Source organism: Mobula hypostoma, chromosome 8 (genome assembly GCF_963921235.1).
Source record: "Mobula hypostoma chromosome 8, sMobHyp1.1, whole genome shotgun sequence".
Classification (NCBI taxonomy): Eukaryota; Metazoa; Chordata; class Chondrichthyes; order Myliobatiformes; family Myliobatidae; genus Mobula; species Mobula hypostoma.
The window spans coordinates 90,412,562-90,436,569 of NC_086104.1; the positions used below are offsets into that span (position 1 = coordinate 90,412,562).

General features: G+C 43.0%; 1 protein-coding gene across 6 annotated transcripts in view; it reads right to left on the bottom strand.

Annotated features, from left to right (window-relative positions):
• The window catches only part of sash1a (SAM and SH3 domain containing 1a), a 140,150-nt gene that overhangs the window by 74,625 nt on the left and 41,517 nt on the right, over positions 1 to 24,008 (bottom strand). Inside the window, exon 1 of one of the 6 annotated variants that reach the window (XM_063056316.1) lies at positions 17,927 to 18,101. The exons of the other annotated variants lie outside the window; for them this stretch is intronic. Within the exon in view, the coding sequence (XP_062912386.1) occupies positions 17,927 to 18,007 (81 nt within the window). The 5' untranslated portion in view covers positions 18,008 to 18,101. Of the gene's footprint in view, positions 1 to 17,926; positions 18,102 to 24,008 lie in introns of those variants that run through there. 6 annotated transcript variants of the gene reach the window in all.

Genomic DNA, 24,008 nt, shown 5'->3' on the forward strand with positions numbered 1-24,008 from the left:
AATATAACATAATTGAAGATTAGCAATAATATGAAGTAAACAAAATACTCAATAAAACAAAACAGAATTATCAAGATCTGGGGTAAACCCAAATGATGAAAATGAAGGATAAACACAAAATGATCCATGATGATCCCAGTTAGAAGAAACAAAATCATTCCACTCAGCAGAACAACCCAAATATCACCAAAGCAAAGACTGTCAATACCTCCAGTTCAGCTCTGTCTTTTTGTGTGTTTCCCCCTAGCTGTCAGTCTGTGGTTTTGTATTGCCATGTGCTCCTGTCCCCACTCCCGCTCTACTCCGACCCCTGTATTACTGAGTACTCCGTCTCTCACCTGTTTCTCATTATTACCTGTATTGTTGCCACCTGTGTCTCACTGTGCTCCACCTATCATCTGCCTCTCTGTTTATTGTTCAATGTATTTCAGTCCTGTCTTTTCACCTGTTTGTTGCCAGATTGCGCCAGTGAGTTTTCCTGAGCCTTTCCAGCATTTGTATCTGTACTCTTTCCGTCTGAATAATGACTCTGCCTGGTTTTTGGATTCCTCTGGATTAGTTTAGATTATTAGATTATGAGGACACGCAGTCCTCTTTTATTGTCATTTAGTAATGCATGCATTAAGAAATGATAAAATGTTCCTCCAGAATGATATCACAGACACACATGACAAACTGACTTAAAAACTAACAAAAACCACATAATTATAACATATAGTTACAACAGTGCAAAGCAATACCGTAATTTGATAAGAACAGACCATGGCACGGTAAAAGTCTCAAAATCTCTCGAAAGTCCTATCATCTCACGCAGACGGTGAACCTCCAGCGCCGCCAACTTGCCGATGCAGCATACTGGAAGCATCCGACCACAGTCCGACTCCAAGTCCGTCCGAAAACTCCGAGCCTCCGACCAGCTCTCTGACACCGAGCACCATCTCTGCTGAGCGCTTCAACCCCGGCCCCAGCAATAGGCAAAGCCGAGGATTTGGGGCCTTCCCCTGCGGAGATTCTTGATTGCACAGTAACAGCGGCAGCGAAGCGGGCATTTCAGAAGTTACTCCAGGTGTTCCTCCGTGCTTCTCACGGCTGTCTCCATCAAATCTGGATTGTGCACGGCCCCCTAGTTAACACATACAATATTCATTCGGAACAGCCACGCGCGCTGCGTCATGCCACCATCTTCTCCTCCCTCCTGTTTTGATCATGTTTTGATCTCTGCTTGAACTTTGATGCCAACTTTGTTTGCACCTTCGGATTTGTTATTTAACTAATATCACTGTGTGCACAGTACCGGGTCTGCAATTCGATCCCTGCTCCAGCGTCCTGACAAAGACTCAACTTCAAAAGTAATCCCCAAATCATGGACTCAGCCGGAACTACCAAACTTCGGACTAATCTGAACTTTTTAATACTCAAGCCCACCCTACTCATACCAATCTATATTTATAGTCATACAAGGTAGATCCAGGAAGGCAGCCTTAAGATCCAGGAAAGCACAATGTAAACTCGTGTTAAAAAATTATGATCTATCAATCTCTTCCTTGAATGCTTGAGGTATCACATTTCTCTTGCAAATGGAATTCCAAAGACACATTATTCTCTGGGTGCATAAATTTCTTCTCACCCATGATTAACCAACCCCTCATTCTGAGAGTGTGACCTTAATTTCAAAGTACTGCAGCCAGGGGAAACGCCAATGTTGTCAAGCCCTTTTAAAATGTGTTCATTACTGTGAGATTGAGAGCCGTTACCTTGGAATCAGTTTAGTGAACCTTCACACTCCCTCACTCACATCCATCCTTAAGTAGGGAGTCCTGGCCTTGACACAATACCATAATACAGACTCTATACAACAGAGACAAGCTGTCTTTAACCTTATTCTCAAAGTCTTCTTCCAATGAAGTCGAAAATTTTGTTTGCCTTGCTTGCTGCTTACTAAACTAAATCTTCCAGTCAGTTCAGTGAATCCACAAACTCTTCCTGTTTTCTTTTTGTGCCCATCACCTAACACCATACCTTCCTCAAACTCACCTTCACTAAAAAGGTCACTACCAAACAGTCCCTCCACCATGTGCAACACCAATTTAAACCCAGAAGAAATATCCCTGGTTCCCTCCCTAAACCCCAATTCATTTTCATATCAAACCATTTCGGGCAATAACTTAAATGGAGCCTCTAATTTCACTGACCTTGTTCATGCCACATTCTCACCACGGCCTTCCACTGCATCACTGGCAAACCACATAATCTCAAGTTCAAAAGGAACAAATCTCTTTAGCTCCACCAGCCAGGCGGTTCCAGATGCAACATAAGGATCTCATTCCTTGCACTGAAAACTCTCTTCCACTAATTCAAAGTCAGTCTTGAGTTTCATCACCCTCCATCTCCTCATTGTCAGTATCTCTAACCCATCCCCCTCTCCGCCACTGCCTCAACTGGACTGAAATACTTTCCAAACAACTGCAGCGGCATCGATTTGGACAGATTGTATCTCAGTCTATGTTGCAATCTTTTTAACAAACTTTGCAAATCTACACAATGTGTTTTAACGCGGCTAAATGTACAAATATTTTTTTTAAAGTAAAATGAAAGTTACAAAGTTACAGTTTTGGGATGATGGTCTAGTTTGTCAAGTCACGTTTTGTTTTCAAATTCATTCCGGAAACTGCTGTGCTGGTGTCTGAATCCATTTCCAACCAGCTCTGCTCCAAGGTCTTTCAAAGCTGGATGAGCAATGAAGCAACCCATTGCTTATGACTGTGAGCTAAGTTGCAAAGGCAGGTATGAATTCATCAGCGTTGTGTTTGTTTTTTCGTGTGTCAGGACTCCAGTTTAGCAGATACAGTACAATATTTTTTATTCCATCTCAGGATGTGGATGTTGTCCAGATGGGCACCGATTTTCTTGATCCTCTGTTGCCTCCATGGTAATAACTGCAGATGAGGACTATTCAGTCCTTTAAGCTTTCTGCACCACAGAAGAGCCCACTGCTGATATAATCCTGGCTTCTCTGGTTCTCATAACCTTCACTGTCCTAAAGACTACAGGTTTGTCTCTTGAATCTACTCGGTTTCCAAAGTTCTATGCAACGCATAATTCCGAAGATTCACAATCCCAGGATTTCCTTTCACTCAGTTTAAATAGGCAACCCTTTATCTTAAGACTATGCTTCCTTCTTGCAGATTCTCTCGGAGGGAAAATTCTTCATAAAATCTACCGTATTGAGACCCCTCTAGATCATATATGTTTCAATAAGATCATCTTCTTCTGAATTCCAGAAAGTATCAGTTCAAACCATGTATTTTTCCCTCAAAACATCATACCAGGAATCAATCCTGTGAATCTTCTCTGCTTTGCTTCTGCAGCAAATAAATCTCCCCTTAGATAATGCAAACAAACTGTATGCTGTACTCCAGGTGTGGTTTCAAACCCTGTATTGTAGCAGTGAGTCTCCCTTATTTTTGTCGTCCATCTACGAACACCCCACTTATATGGTCCACCTGCATGCTAACTTTGTATTTCACCTACTAAAGCAGCAAGAATTGTCTTTCTGGAAGGGTTCTGTTGTTCAAAGTCCATTTATTATCAAAGTATGTGTACATTATACAACCTTGAGATTGGTCTTACAGGTCGTCACAAAACAAAGAAACCCAGAAGAACCCATTAAAAAAAAAATCAACAAACACCCAATATGCAGAGAGAGAGAAAAAAAAAATGAATTATGCAAGTCATGAAAGTAAGCAAACAGCATTTTGAATGAAAGAATCCTCAAACACAAGGCCTGGAGTGCAGGCCATAGCCTCAGTACATAGTGGAGTAAACCTCATGGAGCCTGGAGCAACTGGAGCAGGCCTACAGCCCCAGCGCAGCAAAGAGTGGAGAAAACATCGCGAAGCAGTGAGCAGAACCAGCCCAACCCTTGCCTCTGGTCCTGACAGCCTGCACTTTCAATCCATCTGGCCTGGCGTTTAAATCATCCAAACACAGGGCCGTCCCTCGTTCTTGCATCAATATGCTCTAGGCCTGGACCCTGCCACCATGTTTCATTCTGTTCTCGACCTTTCCAAATCAGCCCAGTGCCCAGATTAATCAAACCTCACCCTTGGTTTAGGTGGACAGGCCTCGAATGTGCCTCTCCTCCGCTCCGACTTTGCTCAGCTCCACTCACCCCGACTTTGTCTCGAATATGCCCTGACTTCACCCTGCATCCGCACGCTTTGACCCTCGTCTCAGCTCCACCTTCTCTTGCCTCTCCATTGTTTGCAGTGATCACTTACCACAGTTTTTTTAAAATAGAAAAAAGTGTTACTAGTAAAGTATTTAGTTGAATTCCTTGTTTTGGTAACCACCAGAAAGTAGTTGCTCACCTTCAGCAGCACCATCTTAAACCAAGGACTAAGGACTATCAGAATAACCAGCTTTTCTATTTGCAAAGGGAATAATCGCACATTTCTCTGCACAGTATTGTAGCCGTCATGGCTTTGCCAACGTACAACCTAATTTTGTCCCTTTGCAGATTCGGCACCCTTATCACAAGTAACTTTCGCGTCCATCTTAAAATCATCTGCAAACTTTGGTACATCATAGCCAGTCCCTTGGCTTAAATCCTTTAATACAGGTAAATGGGAAAGATGCACTGTTAGTGCTTGCCAGTCTGTATGCTACATAGTGTCCTTCTCTCACTGAGCTCCTGGACCACCTGCAGCCATGTGTCTGTGGATTTACTTTCAGGAACTTGTCAGTTCTTGTTCTATGGACTCTGTTTGTTTTAATTGTTTGCATGATTTCTTCATTCCTTTTCACACATCAGATGTATGACCGTCTTTGTGGTGTGCGGGTTTTTTCATGAATTCCATTGTGCTTCATGTTTTGTGACTGCCTGCAAGAAGATGAATCACAAGGTCGTACATGGTATACACACTCGAATGATAAACGTACTTTGAACTTGGAGCCTCTGCAACGTTACTCTGAAATAGCAGGGGTTCTCATCACGTTTGTTATGTGCCGTGCTGCATAACATGGGTGATCATAGTCTTTTCATAACTGTAAGACCATAAAATATAGGAGCAGAATTAGGCCACTTGGCCCATCAAGTCTGTTCTGCCATTTTGTCATGGCTGATCCAATTTTCCTCTCAGCGCCAGTCTCCTGCTTCTCCCCATATCCCTTCATGTCCTGACCAATCAAGAATCTATTAACCTCTGCCTTAAATGAACAGTGCCTATAAAATGTATTCACCCCCCACCCCTTGAACGGTTTCATGTTTTACAACAGTGAATCACAGTGGATTTAATTTGGCTTTTTTTTGACACTGATCAACAGTCAGTGTGAAAATAGATCTCTACAAATCGATTTAAATTAATTACAAAAGTAAAACACAAAATAACTGGTTGTTTAAGTATTCACCCTGCTTAATATAACATACCAAATCATCATTGGTACAGCCAATTGGTTTTAGAAGTCACATAATTAGTTAAATAGAGGTTAAATTAGTTAAATATGCAGTCAAGGTGTTTCAATTGATTGTAGTAAAAATACACCTGTATCTGGAAGGTCCAACTGCTGATGAGTCAGTATCCTGGAGAAAGTTACACATGAAGATAAGAGAACACTCCAAGCAACTCTGTGAAAAGCTTATTGAAAAGCACAGGTCAGAAGATGGATACAAGAAAAGTCCCAAGTCACTGAATATCCCTTGGACTACAGTTAGGTCAATCAAGAAATGGAAAGAATATGGCACAGCCGTAAATTCTGCCGAGAGCAGGCCATCCTCAAAAATTGAGTGACCGTACAAGAAAGGGACTAGTGAGGGAGGCCATAAAGAGACCTTATGGCCTCCCTTGTAACTCTGTAGGAGTTACAAGTTTCATTGGCTGAGATGGGAGAGACTGCATATACAACAACTGTTGTCTGGGTACTTCACCAGTTGCAGTTTTACGGGAGAATGGCAAAGAAAAAGCCACTCTTGGAAAAAAAAACTCAAATGAAATGTCAGCTAGTTTGCCAGAAGGTATGTGGGAGACTCTGAAGTCAGCTGAAACCAAAATTGAGCTTTTTGGGATTAGACGAAATGCTATGTTTAGCATAAGCCAAACACTTGTGTGTTTCATCATAAACACACCATCCCTACTGGGAAGCATGGTGGTGACTGCATCATGCTGTGGGGATGCTTCACTGCAGCAGACCCTGGAAGGCTTGTGAAGGTAGAGGGTGAAACAAATGCAGCAAAATACAGGGAAATCCTGGAGGAAAACCTGATGCAGTCTGCAAGAGAACTTAGATTTGGGTGAAGATTTGTTTTCAAGCAAGACAACGACCCCAAATACAAAGCCAAAGCTACACAGGAATGGCTTAAAAACAACAAAGTTAATGTCCTTAAGAAGCCAAGTTACATCCCAGACCTCAATCCAATTAAGAATTTGTGGCTGGACTCGAAAGGGCTGTTCACTCACGATCCCCATGCAATCTGACAATGCTTGAGCAGTTTTGTAAAGAAGAATGGGGGAAAATTGCAGTGTAAAGCTGATAGAGACCTATCCACACAGACTCAAGACTATAATTGCTGCCAAAGGTGCATCTATTAAATACTGACTTGAAGAGGATGAATCAATTATTTAGTGTTCTACATTTGTATTTATTTTAGCTCACTTTGTAGAGATCTGTTTTCTCTTTGACATGAAAGTCTTTTTCTGTTGATCAGTGTCAAAAGCCAAATTAAATCCACTGTAATTCAATGTTGTAAAACGATAAAGTATGAAAACTTTCAAGGGGGTGAATACTTTTTAAAGGCACTGTACATAAAGACCTGGCCTCCACAGCTGCCTGTGGCAAAGAATTCCACAGGTTCACCACTCGTTGGCTAGAGAAATTTCTTCTCATCTCTGTTCTAAAAGGATGCCCCTCTATTCTGAGACTGTGTCCTCTGGTCTTAGACTCTCCCACCATAGGACACATCCTCTCCACATCCACTCTATAAAGGCCTTTCACCATTCACTGGGTTTCAATGAGGTCACCCCTCATTCTTCTGAATTCTAGTAAATACAGGCCCAGAGCCATCAAACGCTTTTCATATGACAAGCCATTCAATTTTGGAATCATTTTTGTGAACCTCCTTTGACCCCTCTCTGGTTTCAGCACATCCTTTCTAAGGGGTCCAAACTGCTCACAATACTCCAAGTGAGGCCTCACTGGTGCTTTATAAAGTCTCAGCATTTCATCCTTGCTTTTATATTCTAGTCCTCTTGAAATGAATGTTAACATCAAATTTGCGATCCTCACCACAGACTTGACCTGCTAATTAACCTTTAGGGAATCCTGCACAAGGATACCCAAGACCCTTTGCACATTTGACTTTTGGTATTTTCTGTCCATTTAAAAAATAGTTTATTGTTCATTTCTTCTACAAAAGTGCATGACCATACACTTCCCGATACTGTATTCCATCTGCCATTTCTTTGCCCAATCTTCTAATCTGTCTAAATCCTCCTGTAGCCTCTCTAGTTCCTCAAAACTACCTGCCCTTCCACCTATCTTCATATCATCTGCAAACTTTGCAACAAAGCCGTGAGTTCCACGATTGTTTTTGGCAATTTTTTCCTACAGAAGTGCTTTGCCACTACTTTCTTCTGAATAGTGTCTTTACAAGTTGGGTGATAGCTATTATCAATACTCTTCAGAGATTGTCTGCCTGGCGTCTGTGGTTGCATAACCAGGACTTACGATGGGCACCAGCTGCTCATGTGACCATCTACCAGCCCCTCCCATGGCTTCACGTGACCCTGATCAGGGAGCTAAGCAGGTGCTACACCTTGCCCAACAGTGACCTGCAGGCCAGCAGAGCCTTACACCTCCTTTGGTAGAGACGCATCTCCACCCCGCCACCCATCTTGTCATGTACAATACCATTGCTCTTTCTCATCAGCCTGTGCTGAGATGTTTTGTAGGTCTTGTGTGTGATTTAGGACTACAGAGTCTTCTGTACAGGTGCAAAATTAATTGAACCTTGTGAAATCTGCAGGAAACATACCCAATTCTGACTTTTTTTTTAAATGGAAGGACAATCACTGTCATTTAGTTAGTAACATTGCTTTGAGGAGCTACCATAGCAATATATCAATAGATAGATAGATACACTTTATTGATCCCGAGGAAAATGCTAAGCTAACTGACTTCCAACAATCACAACCACCTGCTTTTATGCTAAATACTTCTTCATCCAAAGGAAAGTTTCACACATTATTATTATTCGGATATCTTAAACAACACACACACAAAGTTCCAGAAGATCTCTGCAGGTCAGGAAGCATCTATGGAGGGGAATAAGCAGTCAATGTTTCAGGCCAAATCCCTTTATCAGGCAAGGAAAAGGAAGGGGGAAGAAGCCAGAGTAAGAAGGCAAGAGGAAGGGGAAGGAGTACAAGCTGGCTGATGATAAGGTGAGACCAGGAGAGACCAGGAGAGACCAGGTGAGGGGATGAAGTGAGAAGCTGGCAGTACAGTCATTCAGCTCATCCGTAGAATTCAGCTCTTTAACCATAATGGATCTTGTGACTTTTAAAAGGCAGCTGAATAGGGACGGTTCAGAAGGATGTGGGCCAAACACCAGCAGAGGGGGACTAGCTGGGATGGGCACCTTGGTTGGCTAGGACAGTTGGGCTGAAGGATCTGCTTCTGTGCTGTGTGACTCTCCGCCACTTGGCTCTTGCAGCTGAGTCGTCCTCAACTACACATCGGTCATGCACAGTTTGCCTAAGAGCATGGTTAGACCTTGCTAATGTGTGAGACTGAATTACTGGGATGGCAGTCTGCCATACTGGATCTGTGGTGCAAAACATACGAGACCGATTTTCCATGCTGTGGCCAGTCCTGGTGTTGTAGCTGTGCTATGCAGGTTCTCTGGAGACGTGGCTGGTTTCACAGCGTAAGACACAAGAACAAAATTAAGCCATTCGGCCCATTGAGTCTGCTCCACCATTCAATCATGGCTGATTTATTATCCCTCTCAACCCCACTCTCCTGCCTTCTCCCCAAAGCCTTTGATGTCCTGACTAATCAAGAACCTATCAACCTCCACCCTAAATACACCCAATGATTTGGCCTCCACAGCCCTCTGTGGTAACGAATTCCTGATTCACCACCCTCTAGCTAAAGGAATTCCTCCTCATCTCTGTTCCAAAGGGATACCTGTCTATTCTGATGGTGTGCCCACTGGTGCTAGTCTCCCGCACTATAGGAAACATCCTCTCCTTGTCCACTCTATCTAGTTTCAATGAGGATCCCCCCCACCCCACCTTACTCGGCAACACTACAGCCAGCATCTTGTTGTGCTTTACCGGACCCAGTACACTCAGCCTTTTCCAGATATCACTCAGCTGCCTTCTGTCACGGGGAGGACTTTAGCAGAAGGCAGACACTGGTTATTCACTTCAATGGTTCTGCCTGAAGATCGCAGCATGTTTTAACTCGTTTTAATTTTGCGCTTGCCTGCTGGGCTCCAGGCTCCAAACACAAACGCAATCATGTCGGTTGTTAAAATGCCCATCACTGTTCACGACCAGAGATGCCAGTGCTGGCAGAGCTTCGGCCTGCTGTGTTGATTTTTACTTGCTCCAGGTTTAATGGTGCCAAGCTGCTCGTGGCTTTGGGATGCGACCCCATCAGGTTTAAATGTTTTGTGCCACATTCACTTGATGTAGCACCCAAGGGTGCCCTCCTGCACTCTCCACTGAGCCAGTGTTGGTCTCTGGCATGAAGGGAATGGTGGACAGAAGGTCACGCTTGGCCACAATTAAGGTGGAAAGCAATTTCCAACAATGATGGCCGACATCAGCCTGTGAATCTTATCTGTGGAATGCTCTGCCTCAGAAGGCAGTGGAAGACAATTCTCTGGATGCTTTCAAGAAAGAGTTAGATAGAGCTTTTAATGATAGTGGAGTCAAGGGATATGGGGAGAAGGCAGGAACGGGGTACTGATTGTGGATGATCAGCCATGATCACGGTGAATGGCGGTGCTGGCTCGAAGGGCCGAATGGCCTACTCCTGCACCTATTGTCTATTGTCTATTACCTCAATAAGGCCAGGTAGAAAGGTCACAGTCCCACACAACATGACTGAGGTTGCTCTTGGTATGAAGATGGGATTTAAGAATCCAGAAACACTGTGCAGTGGTCATTCCAATACTGTCATGGACAAAATACATCCTATGAATAGACTGATGATGATGAAAGCATAACTCTCTCAGACACACATGCTAGTCAATGTAGCAGGTTCATTCTCTTTTCAGTAGTCATAACACAGGACTACATTTCCCAGGGAACAGTGGTACCCCCAGTATAGTGTATATACTATGCCTTTGCAGTCCTGTCTTTTTAAGACTATAAGATACAGAAGCAGAAGTAGGTCATTTAGCCCATAAAGTCTGCTCTGCCATTCAACTGTGGGCTGATCCAATTCTTCCAGTCATCCCCACTTCCCTGCCTTCTCCCCATACCCTTTGATGCCCTGGTTAATCAAGCACCTATCTATCTCTGCCTTAAATACACCCAATGACTTGGCCTCCACAACCTCTCATGGTAACAAATTCCACAGATTTACCACCCTCTGACTAAAGTAATTTCTCTGCATCTCTGTTCTAAATGGATGTCCTTTAATCCTGAAGTCATGCTCTCATGTCCTAAACTCCTCTACCATGGGAAATAACTTTGCCATATCTAATCAGTACAGGCCTTTTAACATTCAGAAAGTTTCTATGAGATCCCCCCCTCATTCTTTTGAACTCCAGGGAATACAGCCCAAGAGCTGCCAGAAGTTCCTCATATGGTAACCCTTTCATTCCTGGAATCATTCTCGTGAATCTTCTCTGGACCCTCTCCAATGTCAGTATATCCTTTCTAAAATAAGGAGCCCAAAACTGCACACAATACTCCAAGTGTGGTCTCACGAGTGCCTTATAGAGCCTCAACATCACATCCCTGCTCTTATATTCTATATCTCTAGAAATGAATGCCAACATTGCATTTGCCTTCTTCACCAACGACTCAACCTGGAGGTTAACCTTTAGGATATCTTGCACAGGGACTCCCAAGTCCCTTTGCATCTCTGCATTTTGAATTCTCTCCCCATCTAAATAATAGTCTGCCCGTTTATTTCTTCCACCAAAGTGCAAGACCATACACTTTCCAACATTGTATTTCATTTCCCACTTCTCTGCCAATTCCCCTAAACTATCTAAGTCTCTCTGCAGGCTCTCTGTTTCCTCAATACTACCCACTCCTCCACCTATCTTTGTATCATCAGCAAATTTAGCCACAAATCCATTAATCCCATAGTCCAAATCATTGACATACATCATAAAAAGCAGCGGTTCCAACACCGACCCCTGTGGAACTCCACTGGTAACCAGCAGCCAGCAGGAATAGGATCCCTTTACTCCCACTCTCTGTTTTCTGCTGATCAGCCAATCCCATGCTAGTAACTCCCCTGTAATTCCATGGGCTCTTATCTTGCTAAGCAGCCTCATGTGCAGCATTTTGTCAAAGGCCTTCTGAAAATCCAAGTACACCACATCTACTGTATCTCCTTTGTCTCCTTTGCTTGTAACTTCCTCAAAAAATTGCAGTAGGTTAGTTAGATGGTGTTTTCCTTTCAGGAAACCATGCTGACTTTGGCCTATCTTGTCATGTGCCTCCAGGTACTCCGTAATCTCATCCCGAACAATGGATTCCAATAACTTCCCAACCACTGACGTCAGGCTAACAGGTCTATAGTTTCCTTTCTGCTGCCTCCCACCCTTCTTAAATAGCGGAGTAATGTTTGCAAATCAGCCAGGCATAGTGGAGGTTGGGAAGTTGCCAACAGGAGCTATGATACTGGAATAGTTATCATGCACATTGTAAACGTGTGCACGCAAGCACCAGATACAAAATGCTGGAGGAACTCAGTATATCAGACAGCATCTATGAAAATGATTTGGGCCAAGACCCTTTATGAGGACTGGTTAAAGATAGACTGTTATTAAACAGAGACTGTTTAATAATTTTCCCAGATGCTGCCTGACCTGCTGTATTCTTCCAGCATTTTGTGTGTGTTGTTTTGAATGTGTTACACTGGATTTCTACCATCTGCAAAGTCTCTCGTTTTTATGGTGTGCAGAAGGTACATTTTCAAGTAAAAGGGTAACAATGATTGTCCTCTCAGAGGCTCATTGGTCTTGATCAGTGTTAAGACTTTGGAGTGGGGGGGGTAGTTTCACACCAAGCAAAACAATTTCAAAATAGGTTTCTCTTAAACTAAACAACTGGATTCACATATTGGCTCAGAGAGGAAACTTTTAAATTCTATTTTAAGGGGATTAGTTTACTACACAGCAAGATTCATCCAGAGCTCCGACCTGCAATAAGATGAATTATATAACTTAATTAGATGTGACAAAATGTCTGACATTATGACATTACACCATTAAATGAGGTCAAAGCTCATTTGCTACACGATCCCAAGTGACAACAGTAAATCTGCGATAACTAGAAATGAAAGGAAGGGGCACCTCGGACACTCAAATTTAACATGGGAGCAAGTTATTGAGAAGCAATGCGTAACCAGGAGAAAGTCCGACAAAAACAGCTGCTCCCAAGCCTGTACGGACCAATGCAATGTTATAGATTTTAGTCTGACCATTATCAGGCAAAAGAGAGATAAGCACAGACCTCCAGACAACCCCCGATCTTTTGGGCAGGCAGCCCAAAACAGATTAGATTAGAGAGCAAAGATGGTTATCTTTAATCCTATCAGCTGTTTGTGAAATGTGTACTGTTGTGTGCGAGATTGCGAGTACACAGAAGACACCTTCACTGAATGCTAAGGAGAGCGTCTCGGATGCGCTTGTTATGTCGATGAGATCAGAAGAGCAAGAAAATATTCGAACAATAACTAAGCTTTTAAACAAAGAGTCTGACACTATTCTATAGGACAATTCACTACTACGAAAATGATATGGTGTATTACTAACCAAATGAAACGCAGATTAGAAGAGTAAACAAGGCAAGCGGGTGAAATTAATGAGATGAAGTATGGATCTCTGATAAAAGTTCCACAATTCCAAAAAAAAAGCAGACACCATTGAAGAATTAAACGGGATGGGGAAAATATTTTCTTTGATTATTTCTGTAGTTTAAGAGTCCTACTATATAAAAAAAGAGAGAGCTTGTGTTGAAAAGGCAATGAACTAGTTATGAATCCTGAATGGTGGGATGCAGTTTGCAATATAGAGCAGTATCTGTGAGAAAAGTTTAATGCCTTCAAGAATTCCAGCATGTTTTTGCTTTTTGTTTTAGGTAAAGATGAAGGCCAGGGGAAAGAAGTGAAGAAAGGCTGTTTGGAAGCCCCAAGGAAAACAGGGAACACCCTACCACTTCAGATTAGACCTAACACTTTATCAATTTACAGAAATAAGTGAGGTTCTAGAGACCTCAGTGGTCATCCGACGATTGCTGGCTAAAAGGCTTGGCTCCCAGAGGCAGGTGTGCTCAATGACACTGCAGCGATGGCATGCAACCAGCCACTTGGAAAGTTTGGGGCCCGCTAATGACAAAACTTTCTAAGTATGACACCGAGGTGACAATGGACTGTACTGACGTGAGAGGACATTTGGAAAAGCATCCCCAAAGGACCAGCTCTCACAAGGCAGCCAGAATTGCAGGTGGCTTCAAAGACTACATGATCTGCACAATAAACAGAGCTTCTAGAACAAAAAGATTGTACATTGGAGAAACTCCTCAGCTGACAGGCACTCGCCCAATTTGTTATTTCAAGTAGCCACATTTCTTTTCAGAGCGCTGCCAATTACCCACAATTTACGTCCCATGAGCTTTCTCAGGACTCCAAGCTACAAATGCGCAGGTCTCTCACTTCTAAATCAAGAGACTGTAGTTGAAGGAGACTTGCAAACAAAAATTTTTATCAGCATTCAAAGAGTGCTAAGATGTGGATTCGACCTTTTAGGTAAGCCGATACATCTTTGTTCTCTTTAATGAACACACAAGATATTATTGCAAAGGACAGCACGGGAGTTATTCCTGATGTTCTAATGTTTATTCTTCAACCAAGATTACTAAAAAAACAATTATCTGGTGTTTAGCAGATTCATATCTCCGGCAGATGGTGCACAAATTCACAGCTGCTTTCTAACATTAGAACTGAGAGAAGACTTCCAAAGTACTTCATGGACCTTCAAAGCCTCTGGACAACCTGACCGTGATGTGATTGGTACCAGAATAATGCAAATTCTCCTCTTTTTCTACTTGCCCATCCAAAAGGCCGGTTGTACAAAATGGTGTTATTAGGCAATGCAGATTAAATCCCATTGCTTAACTGCATTCAAGCCTGAATTAAACAGGCTTGTTCCTGGCTGGCAAGTGAGCCTTTGTCACAAGTAACCACAGGAAATTTACTGGTTTACTCAAGAATCATGCCCTTTAGCATTATAGAATGTGTTTACTGGTAACACCATCTTTTCATTGAATTCACAAAAGCTTTTGTGTATATGGTACAGTGACTTAAACTTCTTGTAATTACAGCTCTTAATCATTTCAAATTCAAAACAGATCAAACAGGAGGCGAGCTGGCTAATCCCTCACACTCATTGAAGGGGGAACCAAAGTTCTTTTATAAAAAAAAGTTTAAGGAAAAGAAAGGGTTAAAAACAACGGACAACTGGATAGAATGTGGTCACAAGGACAGCAAAACAAACCTGACAGAAATCTAAAAACAACTTTTTTTTAAAAAGAGGACAGGGCTTTAAGGTAAGGGGTGGGAAGTTCAAGGGGGATATTAGAGGAAGGTTTTTTACTCAGAGAGTGGTTGGTGCATGGAATGCACTGCCTGAGTCAGTGGTGGAGGCAGATACACTAGTGAAGTTTAAGAGACTACTAGACAGGTATATGGAGGAATTTAAGGTGGAGGGTTATATGGGAAGCAGGGTTTGAGGGTCGGCACAACATTGTGGGCCGAAGGGCCTGTAATGTGCTGTACTATTCTACGTTCTATTAAAATTAATTTATATTATTACTTGCTCAGATTGCACGAGAGAGTTGTGCAATGACTTAATGTCTTGTTAGGGAAGATTAGAGGGAGTTGAAGATACCACAACTGTTTAGCTGAACTTTGGAAAGCAAGAAGTTGCCATAAGCATTGACAAGCTGTTTTTAATCAATAGAACAATGTTTAAAATAACAATTTTATACAGATCGTAAGGGTTACAACAGAAGAAGTTGAAAGAATACATTGAGAATAAAGTAATCACAGAGCGACACAACATAGAAGCAAACACTTATGTCCACTGAATCTGCACCAGCCATCAACCACTGACATACACAGGGCTCCCCACCTTTTTTCTATACCATGGACCTCTGCCATTAACCAAATGGTCTGTGGACCCCAGGTTTGGAACTCCTGCACTTGTACAAACTTACATGAATCCCATTTTTTATTCTCCCCGCCCCCTCCAAACTACCACCCACCTACATGCAGGGCCAATCAACTGAACAACCAGCACATCGTTAGCACGTGGGTAGAAACCAGAACAACAGACAAAATGTATATGGTCATAGGGACAACGTACAGAGGGTGGCAAAAGCTGAAACTGAACCCAGCTTTACATTATTCTTGTACTTCCACATATATAAAGAATCTTTATTTATAATACTACTTAACATAATTTCAATTAAATTAATTACTGGATAAAGTTTGCAGCCTTGGTTGAATGCTGCTATTCAAATGTTTAAGAGTAAAGAACAGTACAGGGGTGAGATAGATTGGCTAGTTGAGTGCTGTTGAAATGTTCCCTCAACTTGCTCTTGCTGAAGTTAACAATCAATTCCTTAGTCTTCCTGCATCATTATGGACCCCCCACCAACCCAGGTTTTGTTCTCTCCTCGTTACTACCATTAAGGAAGAGGTACAGGAGCTTGAAGACACACACTTAACATTTTAGGAACAGATTCTTCCCCTCTGCTATCTATCAGATTTCTGAATGGACAATGAACCAGCACAAGAACTCTACCATACTAATTCCATTCCCTTTTTGTACTGTTCATCTAATTTATTTTTTAAATACATAGTTTTTATGTATTGGACTATCTGCTGCTGCTGCAAAATAACATTTCATGAAATACAGCCTTCAGGCTGGGCCCTCCGATAGCAAAGCACGGCCACGGGCGACAAGCCTCCTACAGCTCCAGTTTTCCATTTAAGAGACAGCTACTCCACATGGAACTACCAGCTTTTCCCTACTTCACTGTGTAAAGCTCAGGACTCCAAGCCCAAGTCTGCTCACATGTGCTGTAGGAACAAATGTGTACAGCCATTACACTGCCCGTGAAGTCCAGAAGGATTTTAAAAATAGCCAGATTAGGCCATTTAGTGTCTGTTTCACAACAGCAGTACCCTTAATGATGAAAAATCTCTGGCTCAGATATGCACAGTTTCTGAGTCTCCACAACCCTTTTGCAGAATTGGGAAGGAAGACTGCCAAAGTGGAAATATTATACCAACATCTAACCTGTCAAGCCCGGTGAGAATTCGCATGCTTCATTTACATCACCTCTTCTCAGATTTTGTTTGTGGTTGTCAGTCTCTATTTGGGTGTAGTTTTTCACTGCACTTCTCTGTTCTGTTGTGAATGTGCGCAAGAACATCTCAAGGTAGTGCATGGTGACATCTATGTGCTTTGATAATAAATTTACTCTTCTCATTCAGACAAAGCGGCACAGATCCAGACTGCTTAATCTCTCCTGGTATGAGAGTCAATCCAGGGAATCCCCTTGGACCACCTTTATCCCAAGTATATCCTTCCAATGATAGGAAGCTCACAGCTATGTGCAATGTTCTCACCATGGCACAGTTAATTCCAGTAGGACATCTTTACTCCAGTACTCAGGTGGACATGGTGGAGTGAAAGACACATTTCACTGCTCTGTCGCTCCATGGTTGATAATTGTACATCAGCTTTTATGTGACCAATTTTGTGCTTCAAATGGAGTGTTTAGCAGCGTATATAAAAGTTGGGAGACAAGTTGGGGAAACGTGAAGCACCAGACCCGCACTTCCCACATTACAATGCAGCCACATTAGAGATTTTTACTTTCCTTGAAACAACCCATCCCTACAGTTTCCGTGATTTTACAGGAATACTTTTTCTGATGTCTCCGGAGAATGGGTGTGATTAACCTTTTCCTGAGCAACTGGTGGGGTCAAGACCCTTTTTCTGTGCTTTATGAAGTTGCGGAGCCTGAAAACAGACTTTGACCAGCTGCTGTGATATTTCTGTGGTTCACACGTGAGTTTTGCTCAGAAAGCCCCTTTCTAGCAGAGAGGAGGATTCTTAGTGGAGGACGATGCTCGGGGACTTCCAGAAGGAATGTGATTAAAAACCCTCTTATTGTCCAAGTTAAAAGTTCAGAGAGGTACAGGAAAATTATTGGCTTGGTTAGGAAATCAGCACAGAAGAAGCAGGAAACTAACAGGATGTGACCACTGGTGCCCTTCAAAGATCTGTATTCAGGTCAGAATGATTCACTGAAATTATAAATGGCTTTGACAGTGGAGGAAAAGCCACATATGTAAGTATACCAGTGAGAGACTCACATCATTAAAAAGGCAAGGGGCTCTCATTGTCTGAGATAATGCTCAAACTCACGCCATGTACATTTCATTTTAGGTGAGCATTCAGGACATCCACTGTACCAAAAATAACTACTTATAAATTCTGAAAAGTTAGAAATGGAGTTTCCAAGAGACTAGGGATAATTATGCTAGGGCACTAGCAAAATGATTAAAATGTCAAATGTCGTCCTCTCCGGGTCTCCATTCTGACACATAGACATAGTCATACTTTATTGATCCCGGGGACAGCTGGGAGATGGTGACTCACTTTCTGCTCCCACTTCAGTTCCTCGGCTTTGCTGCCATTCAGTGTCTCGGAGCGCTTCTGTCCTGTCCTCACCATCACCATCTTCACTGCCTGGATTCTGTTCTTCCGGCCAGCGCGTCTCAGAATGGACACCCAGAACAAATCAAACCTGGCAGTGGCCGGACCGTGATCAGGCATAAGAGAGGTGGCCGGTTCTCTGTCCCCTTCACCGTCAGGTCAGCTCCGACCACCTGAAAGTGTTGGGGATCTGGTTCGGAGGGGCCGAGGCGTGCTGGGAAAAAAAAATGTCAAGTGTCCATAACAAACAAAATGGTTAATGGAATACTGACCTTCACATCTGGAGGAAGAAGGGCAGAGGTAGGGAGGAAGAAGTGAGTTATGATGCAGCCTGGGTCGATCACACCAGGAGAACCACGGGTAGCTCTGTACACCTCTTGGGAAAAATCTACTGTCCTTAGGATGAGTTCAACAAAAGACCTACCAGATCCGTGCACTCCAGGTTCAATTATAGGTAGTGATTTAAAAAAAAACACAGGAACTGCATTTCCTGAAATTTAGGAGATTAAGGGGTAATGCAATTGTGCTTTTCAAAGTATTATTTGATGGAGTAACAGAGAGGATGAACAAGTGAAATGACGTTGGGTTGTATATTTGGACTTCTAGAAAAAACCTTGATTCTATGCCTCATAGTAGACTTATCAAAGACAACGAAGGACTTTGAATAAAAGGAACTCATTGACAGAAAATTGACAAATACCAGGAAAAGCTGGGGTAGTGAATGGCTGCAGGGAAGTTCCTCAGGGGTGGGATGGCAATAGGTTCCAAGGAGATATACAGAGGCTGGAGGAATGAATGGACAGGTGACAGATGAAACTTAAATGGAGGAATGCAAAGACTTATGTTTTGATAGGAAAACTAGAAGGGGCAAAATAAACTAGCACAATGTTTAAAGTGATGCAAGAACAGAGAGATTGGGGGGGGGTATATCTGCATAGTTCACTGAAAAAGTATAAAAAGTATGAAAAAGCAGAAAAAGTATAGAATCCTGGACTTCTTAAATAGAACTGTAGAGAGCAAAGAGTCATAGTGTACCTCAAGTGTTGCATCCAGTTCTGGGTGTTGTGTTTTAAGGAAAGATGTAAAAACTTCAGCAGATATACAGAAGAGATTAAAGAAATGATTCCAAGACTAAGAGACTTTAGTTATGTGGATAGCATAGTGAAGTTGAGATTTATGTCCTTAGAACAAACGAAGCTCCGAGAAGATAAGTCAAGATTATGTAAAATTAGAAAAGGTGCAGAATCTCATTGAAGGGTTCAGGAACAAGGGGACATCGCATGAAGGCAAATATCAAAATAAATATACGGAGGGGTTAACTATTTCTACGCAGTGACTGGTTAGAGTCTGGAAATAGAGGGACAGGTTCCATTGTGGCATTCAAAAGAAGACAGGCACCATACATGGAAAGTAAGGACAACAAAAAGAAGGTTGGACATATGGGTAGGTTAGGTATATTTTTTACTGACCCTTTATGTACCCAACAGGCTGAATGGCCTCCTTTCTTGCTGTAACCATTTTCTGATATTAAGGGGAATCTGACAGAATAAATAGAGAGAAACAATTCCTTTTGGTTGTGGAATCAAATCCGGGGGCCAAGCCTAAGTACTGGAACCAAGCCTTTCAGGAGTGATTATGACACTTTATATCAGGAGGATGGCAAAAGATCGAATGTTCTTCTGAACTGGCAACTGAAGCTGCCCAGAATGGCTGGAAGACCAAGATCTTCCCTGAGGAAGTGGGATGCAGGGGATTCGTTGCTACATCTACCACCAGTCTATTGAAGAAAATGGGGGTGAAGTGCCACTCCCTCCAACAAGCAATCAAGTCCTTGTCAAATGCAGCAGAAGAAAGCAGCAATTGGATTTGGATGAAAAGGAAAAACAACAACTGGGCTGCAAGATGAAGAAGAGGGTATGGAACTGAGGCGGGGTGTATCTGGGACGCCAGGTAGCACTGTTGAGCCCTCTGGAAACGTCGTGGGCTTATCAACGAAACGTCAAAGAAGGAGGGTGCCCACCTGATGACCCCAATGACGTACCTACCCTCCCTCCTTGTCACCACTCCAAGCCCACTGCCAACATCAAGAGTGCCGACTTACCCTAGGGATTGAAACATCAAGTCCTAGTAACTCTACTCTACCACTGCGATGTTTGATTCTCATTTTTAACCTCAGATAGTGGATTTTTGCTAACCAGTGATTTTAAGGCAAATGGGGCAGAGCAGAGTCCACGTGAACTGACTGCGAGTGAGACTCCATCAGAACACTCCCTGACTGATGACTGGTAACACCGCATCAGATACCTGGACATGCTCAAACTAACCATTAGTATCGCTGTGCCAAATACATACTGTTAAAAGTTTTCGGCACATATATATAGCTAGAGTGCCTAAGACTTTTGCACAGTACTGTATTAATTTTATGTTCTGCACTGTACTGTTGCTGCAAAAATAAACAAACTTCATGACATACGTGAGTGATGATAAACCTGATTCTGATATGGGTCACTTGTGGACTGAGAGTGGAATGTGGGCAGGGAGAGGGGAATCTTGATTTGGAAAAGGGGAAGAGAGAGGAGAGCAGGAAACAACACAAAGACTAATTCTGTAAGGATCAATAAACCAATTGTTTGGAATCAAATGACCTTACCTGGTGTCTCAGGGCTGGGGTGTGTGTTGCACCTGAATCTTCCCCCGCCCCTGGTACTCCTTCTCTGCCACCTGCCCCACACCCCTCCTGTGATGATCCAGCATTGGCATTTCCAAAATCCACTGCTCCTGCCCGATTTACAAACTCACTCTCCATTCCACGTTGACAAATACAGTACTGTGCAAAAGTCTTAGGCATCCTAGCTATATACATGAACCGCTAAGACTTTTGCACAGTACTATGACACCTAACAAAATCAGTGAGATTCTCAGAATGCCTCACATTCAAAATGACCAGAGATAACAGTTGTGTGTTCAAACTAATCAAAAGATAAGACACTGAAAACCAAACGTTCAGATTGCTAAATACATTTACGCTGACTATTATCAACAACCTATCAGACACTTGAACATACATTAACCAGGAATTTGTAACAGTGCCTTAACTGACAGCAAAAGTCACACTGCTGGAGGAACTCAGCGGGTCGGACAGCATCTGGGAAGGGAAAGGGACAGTCGATATTACAGGTTGAAACCCTCAATCCAGACGTCCATCTTCTTCCACTCCTGTCTATTTCCCTCCACAGGAGCTGCTTGCCCTACTGAGCTCTCCAGAAGTGCTATTTTTGCTCCATTTCTCACCCTCGGCAGTTTCTTTTATCTCCATTCTGTCAGTGACTCCATTGACAACAGCACATCGGAAATCAGAAACTACCCAAAATGACTAATAGGATTTCTCCAGCTGAATTTTCAACAACTGCACGCTAACCACTGGTAGAAGCTGAAGAACGTAGGAAAGTACAGCACACAGGCAGCCCCCTTCTGCCCACCATATCTATGCTGCCAATTTAATCTAGCCCATCTGCTGACACATGGTCCACATCCCCCTGTTCATGGGTCTGTCCAAATGCCCCTTGAACAGCGGTTTCTACCAAGTTCCACGCACCCACCACTCTCCGTGTAAAACAACTTACCTTGCACACCTCCTTTAACTTCTCGCCCTTTCACCTTAAAGCTCTTGACTTATTGAGCCAATAAGCAGAATGCGCTCGAGATAAGTGATGACAAACTGACCTGGAGGTAGCTCATGTTCAGGTATTTGCCACATTGTTACTGAGGTCAGTCAGGTGTCGAGGTATGTGACACACTCTCTTCAGGTGTGAATATACCCAAATAAGCCTAGACTCAACAGTAGTGATGTCCCAGCTGATCACTAAAAAGTTATTCAACCACCTGTGAATGTTAAAAGCAGTCCTTCAGACACCCGAATTTTCTCCTCGTCAACTGTTCACAACCTTCTGGGCATTTCCATCCTGACCATGGCTGAAAGTGGGCCCTCACTGTCTAGGACATGCCTTCTTCTCAATACTGCCATCGGCTAGGAGTACAAAAACCTGAAGACCTACACTCAAAGTTCTAGGAACAGCTCCTTTCCCTCAGCCATAACATTTCTGAATGGCCCATGAACACTGCCTCACTATTCATCTTTTTATTGTAACCTAAAGCGAGCTTTATGTCTTGCGCTGTACTGCTGCCCATCAAATTTCATAACATATGACAAAGATATTAAACCAGATTCTGACAGCTGAAAAAGCTTGATCTGGTAATGATTACCTTCCATTAAGAAAACAGCAATGGAAAGTAACGGAAATGACTGGTGGTAAAATTATGATAAAGAACTAATGTGACACTAACCACCAGAAGGACATATGGTAAATCCTCAGACACAAGCCTCTAAGCTCAAAACGAACATCAACAGTGCATCAGATAGCAGACATTCAGAAACTAGACAAAAACATTCATCAGGTACTGAAACATGCCCAGACTGAGCATCATCAAACACCAGCACATGGCTGAAACGATGGCCGAGATAGGTGTTCGACATCTCAAGGTGCTCCTACTAACAGATGGTGAGACCATCAGATATGGGTAAACTGTCTGCTTATAAAATTACATCAGATAACCAAAAACTGGAGGGAGGGGAGGGAGGGGGAGAGGGAGGGGAGAGGGAGAGGGAGGGGGAGAGGGAGAGGGGGAGGGGGAGGGGGAGGGGGAGGGGGAGGGGGAGGGGGAGGGGGAGGGGGAGGGGGAGGGGGAGGGGGAGGGGAGAGGGGGAGGGGAGGGGGAGGGGGAGGGAGAGGGAGAGGGAGAGGGAGAGGGAGAGGGAGAGGGAGAGGGAGAGAGGGAGAGAGAGAGAGAGAGAGAGAGAGAGAGAGAGACAGGCAAGAGCGAACAGATACCCGAAAACTGTTCCTCCACCCGTAACTAACCATTATTAAAAATGCAACTGATGCCTGGTAACGCACAAGCCAACTTAAATATTCCCAAACTTATTGTTAGTTACTGATCAAACATGTAAGACTCAATTGCAGTTAATATTGTCCAACTGAATACACACAAACTGATCACAGATAACAGCAAGGCAAATATCTAAAGCAGGGGTAACAGTGGGAAATACTCAAACATGTGAACTGATCACAGACAACAGTGTCAAATACCTGAATGTACAGGAACTGATCAACACCTGAACCAAACTGGTAACTGTATCAATGTGTTAATGCTCTCAAACTGCAACAAAGGCAAATCACTCACAAAGTGACCTGACCACTAGATAGTAACACACATGCAAACTGACCAAAAGTGACCACACAAGAGGGACAAGGATGATCCAGAGTGGCAGTCAAAAATGATGCATCAAATGCTTTGAGCCTCTGCAAACTGACCATCTGATAAGAACTCTGCCTGAAAAGGTGCCCATCACTGACCACATTTAAAAATCACTTTGATGACTACTTCAAACGTCCTAATTTCAAGGACAGGGAAACAGTTATTAAACCAATCCACTTTTGCTCACTGTGGATAAGACACTATGAGTGGCCTCTTCCAATGCTGTAAATTCTGGTGAAAGTGGGATATGCCAACAGTAACACAGACCCTGAAACACACCTGGTCAGCAGGACGAGGAAGAGATATCCAAGTGAACTTTCACTAAACAGGCCACTGGATATCAGAATACACTCAATGGCCATTACTGTATCTCCACCGCCAGAGAAGCATATTGGCTATACACGACAAGTGTGTTCTCTCAGGTGAATGTAAAATATCCATAACACAACCCTGCATTCCCGCCAATATTTACCCCTCAGATCAACCTGAACACGTTCGGCTCGTGACAGCAGTACGACAGGTGCACGAACGCACTGAATCTATTAATAACCATGTATTCGAAAACGAAACACACTGCGGCCGGCTGCATCAGGCCCATGAATACCTGAACAGTCTGGAACAATGGTATTAGAATATTATTGTCAAATGTACATTGAAAGACTTCTGTTTCGTCTGCCGTGCAGGCAGATCACGCCATCATACACATCTA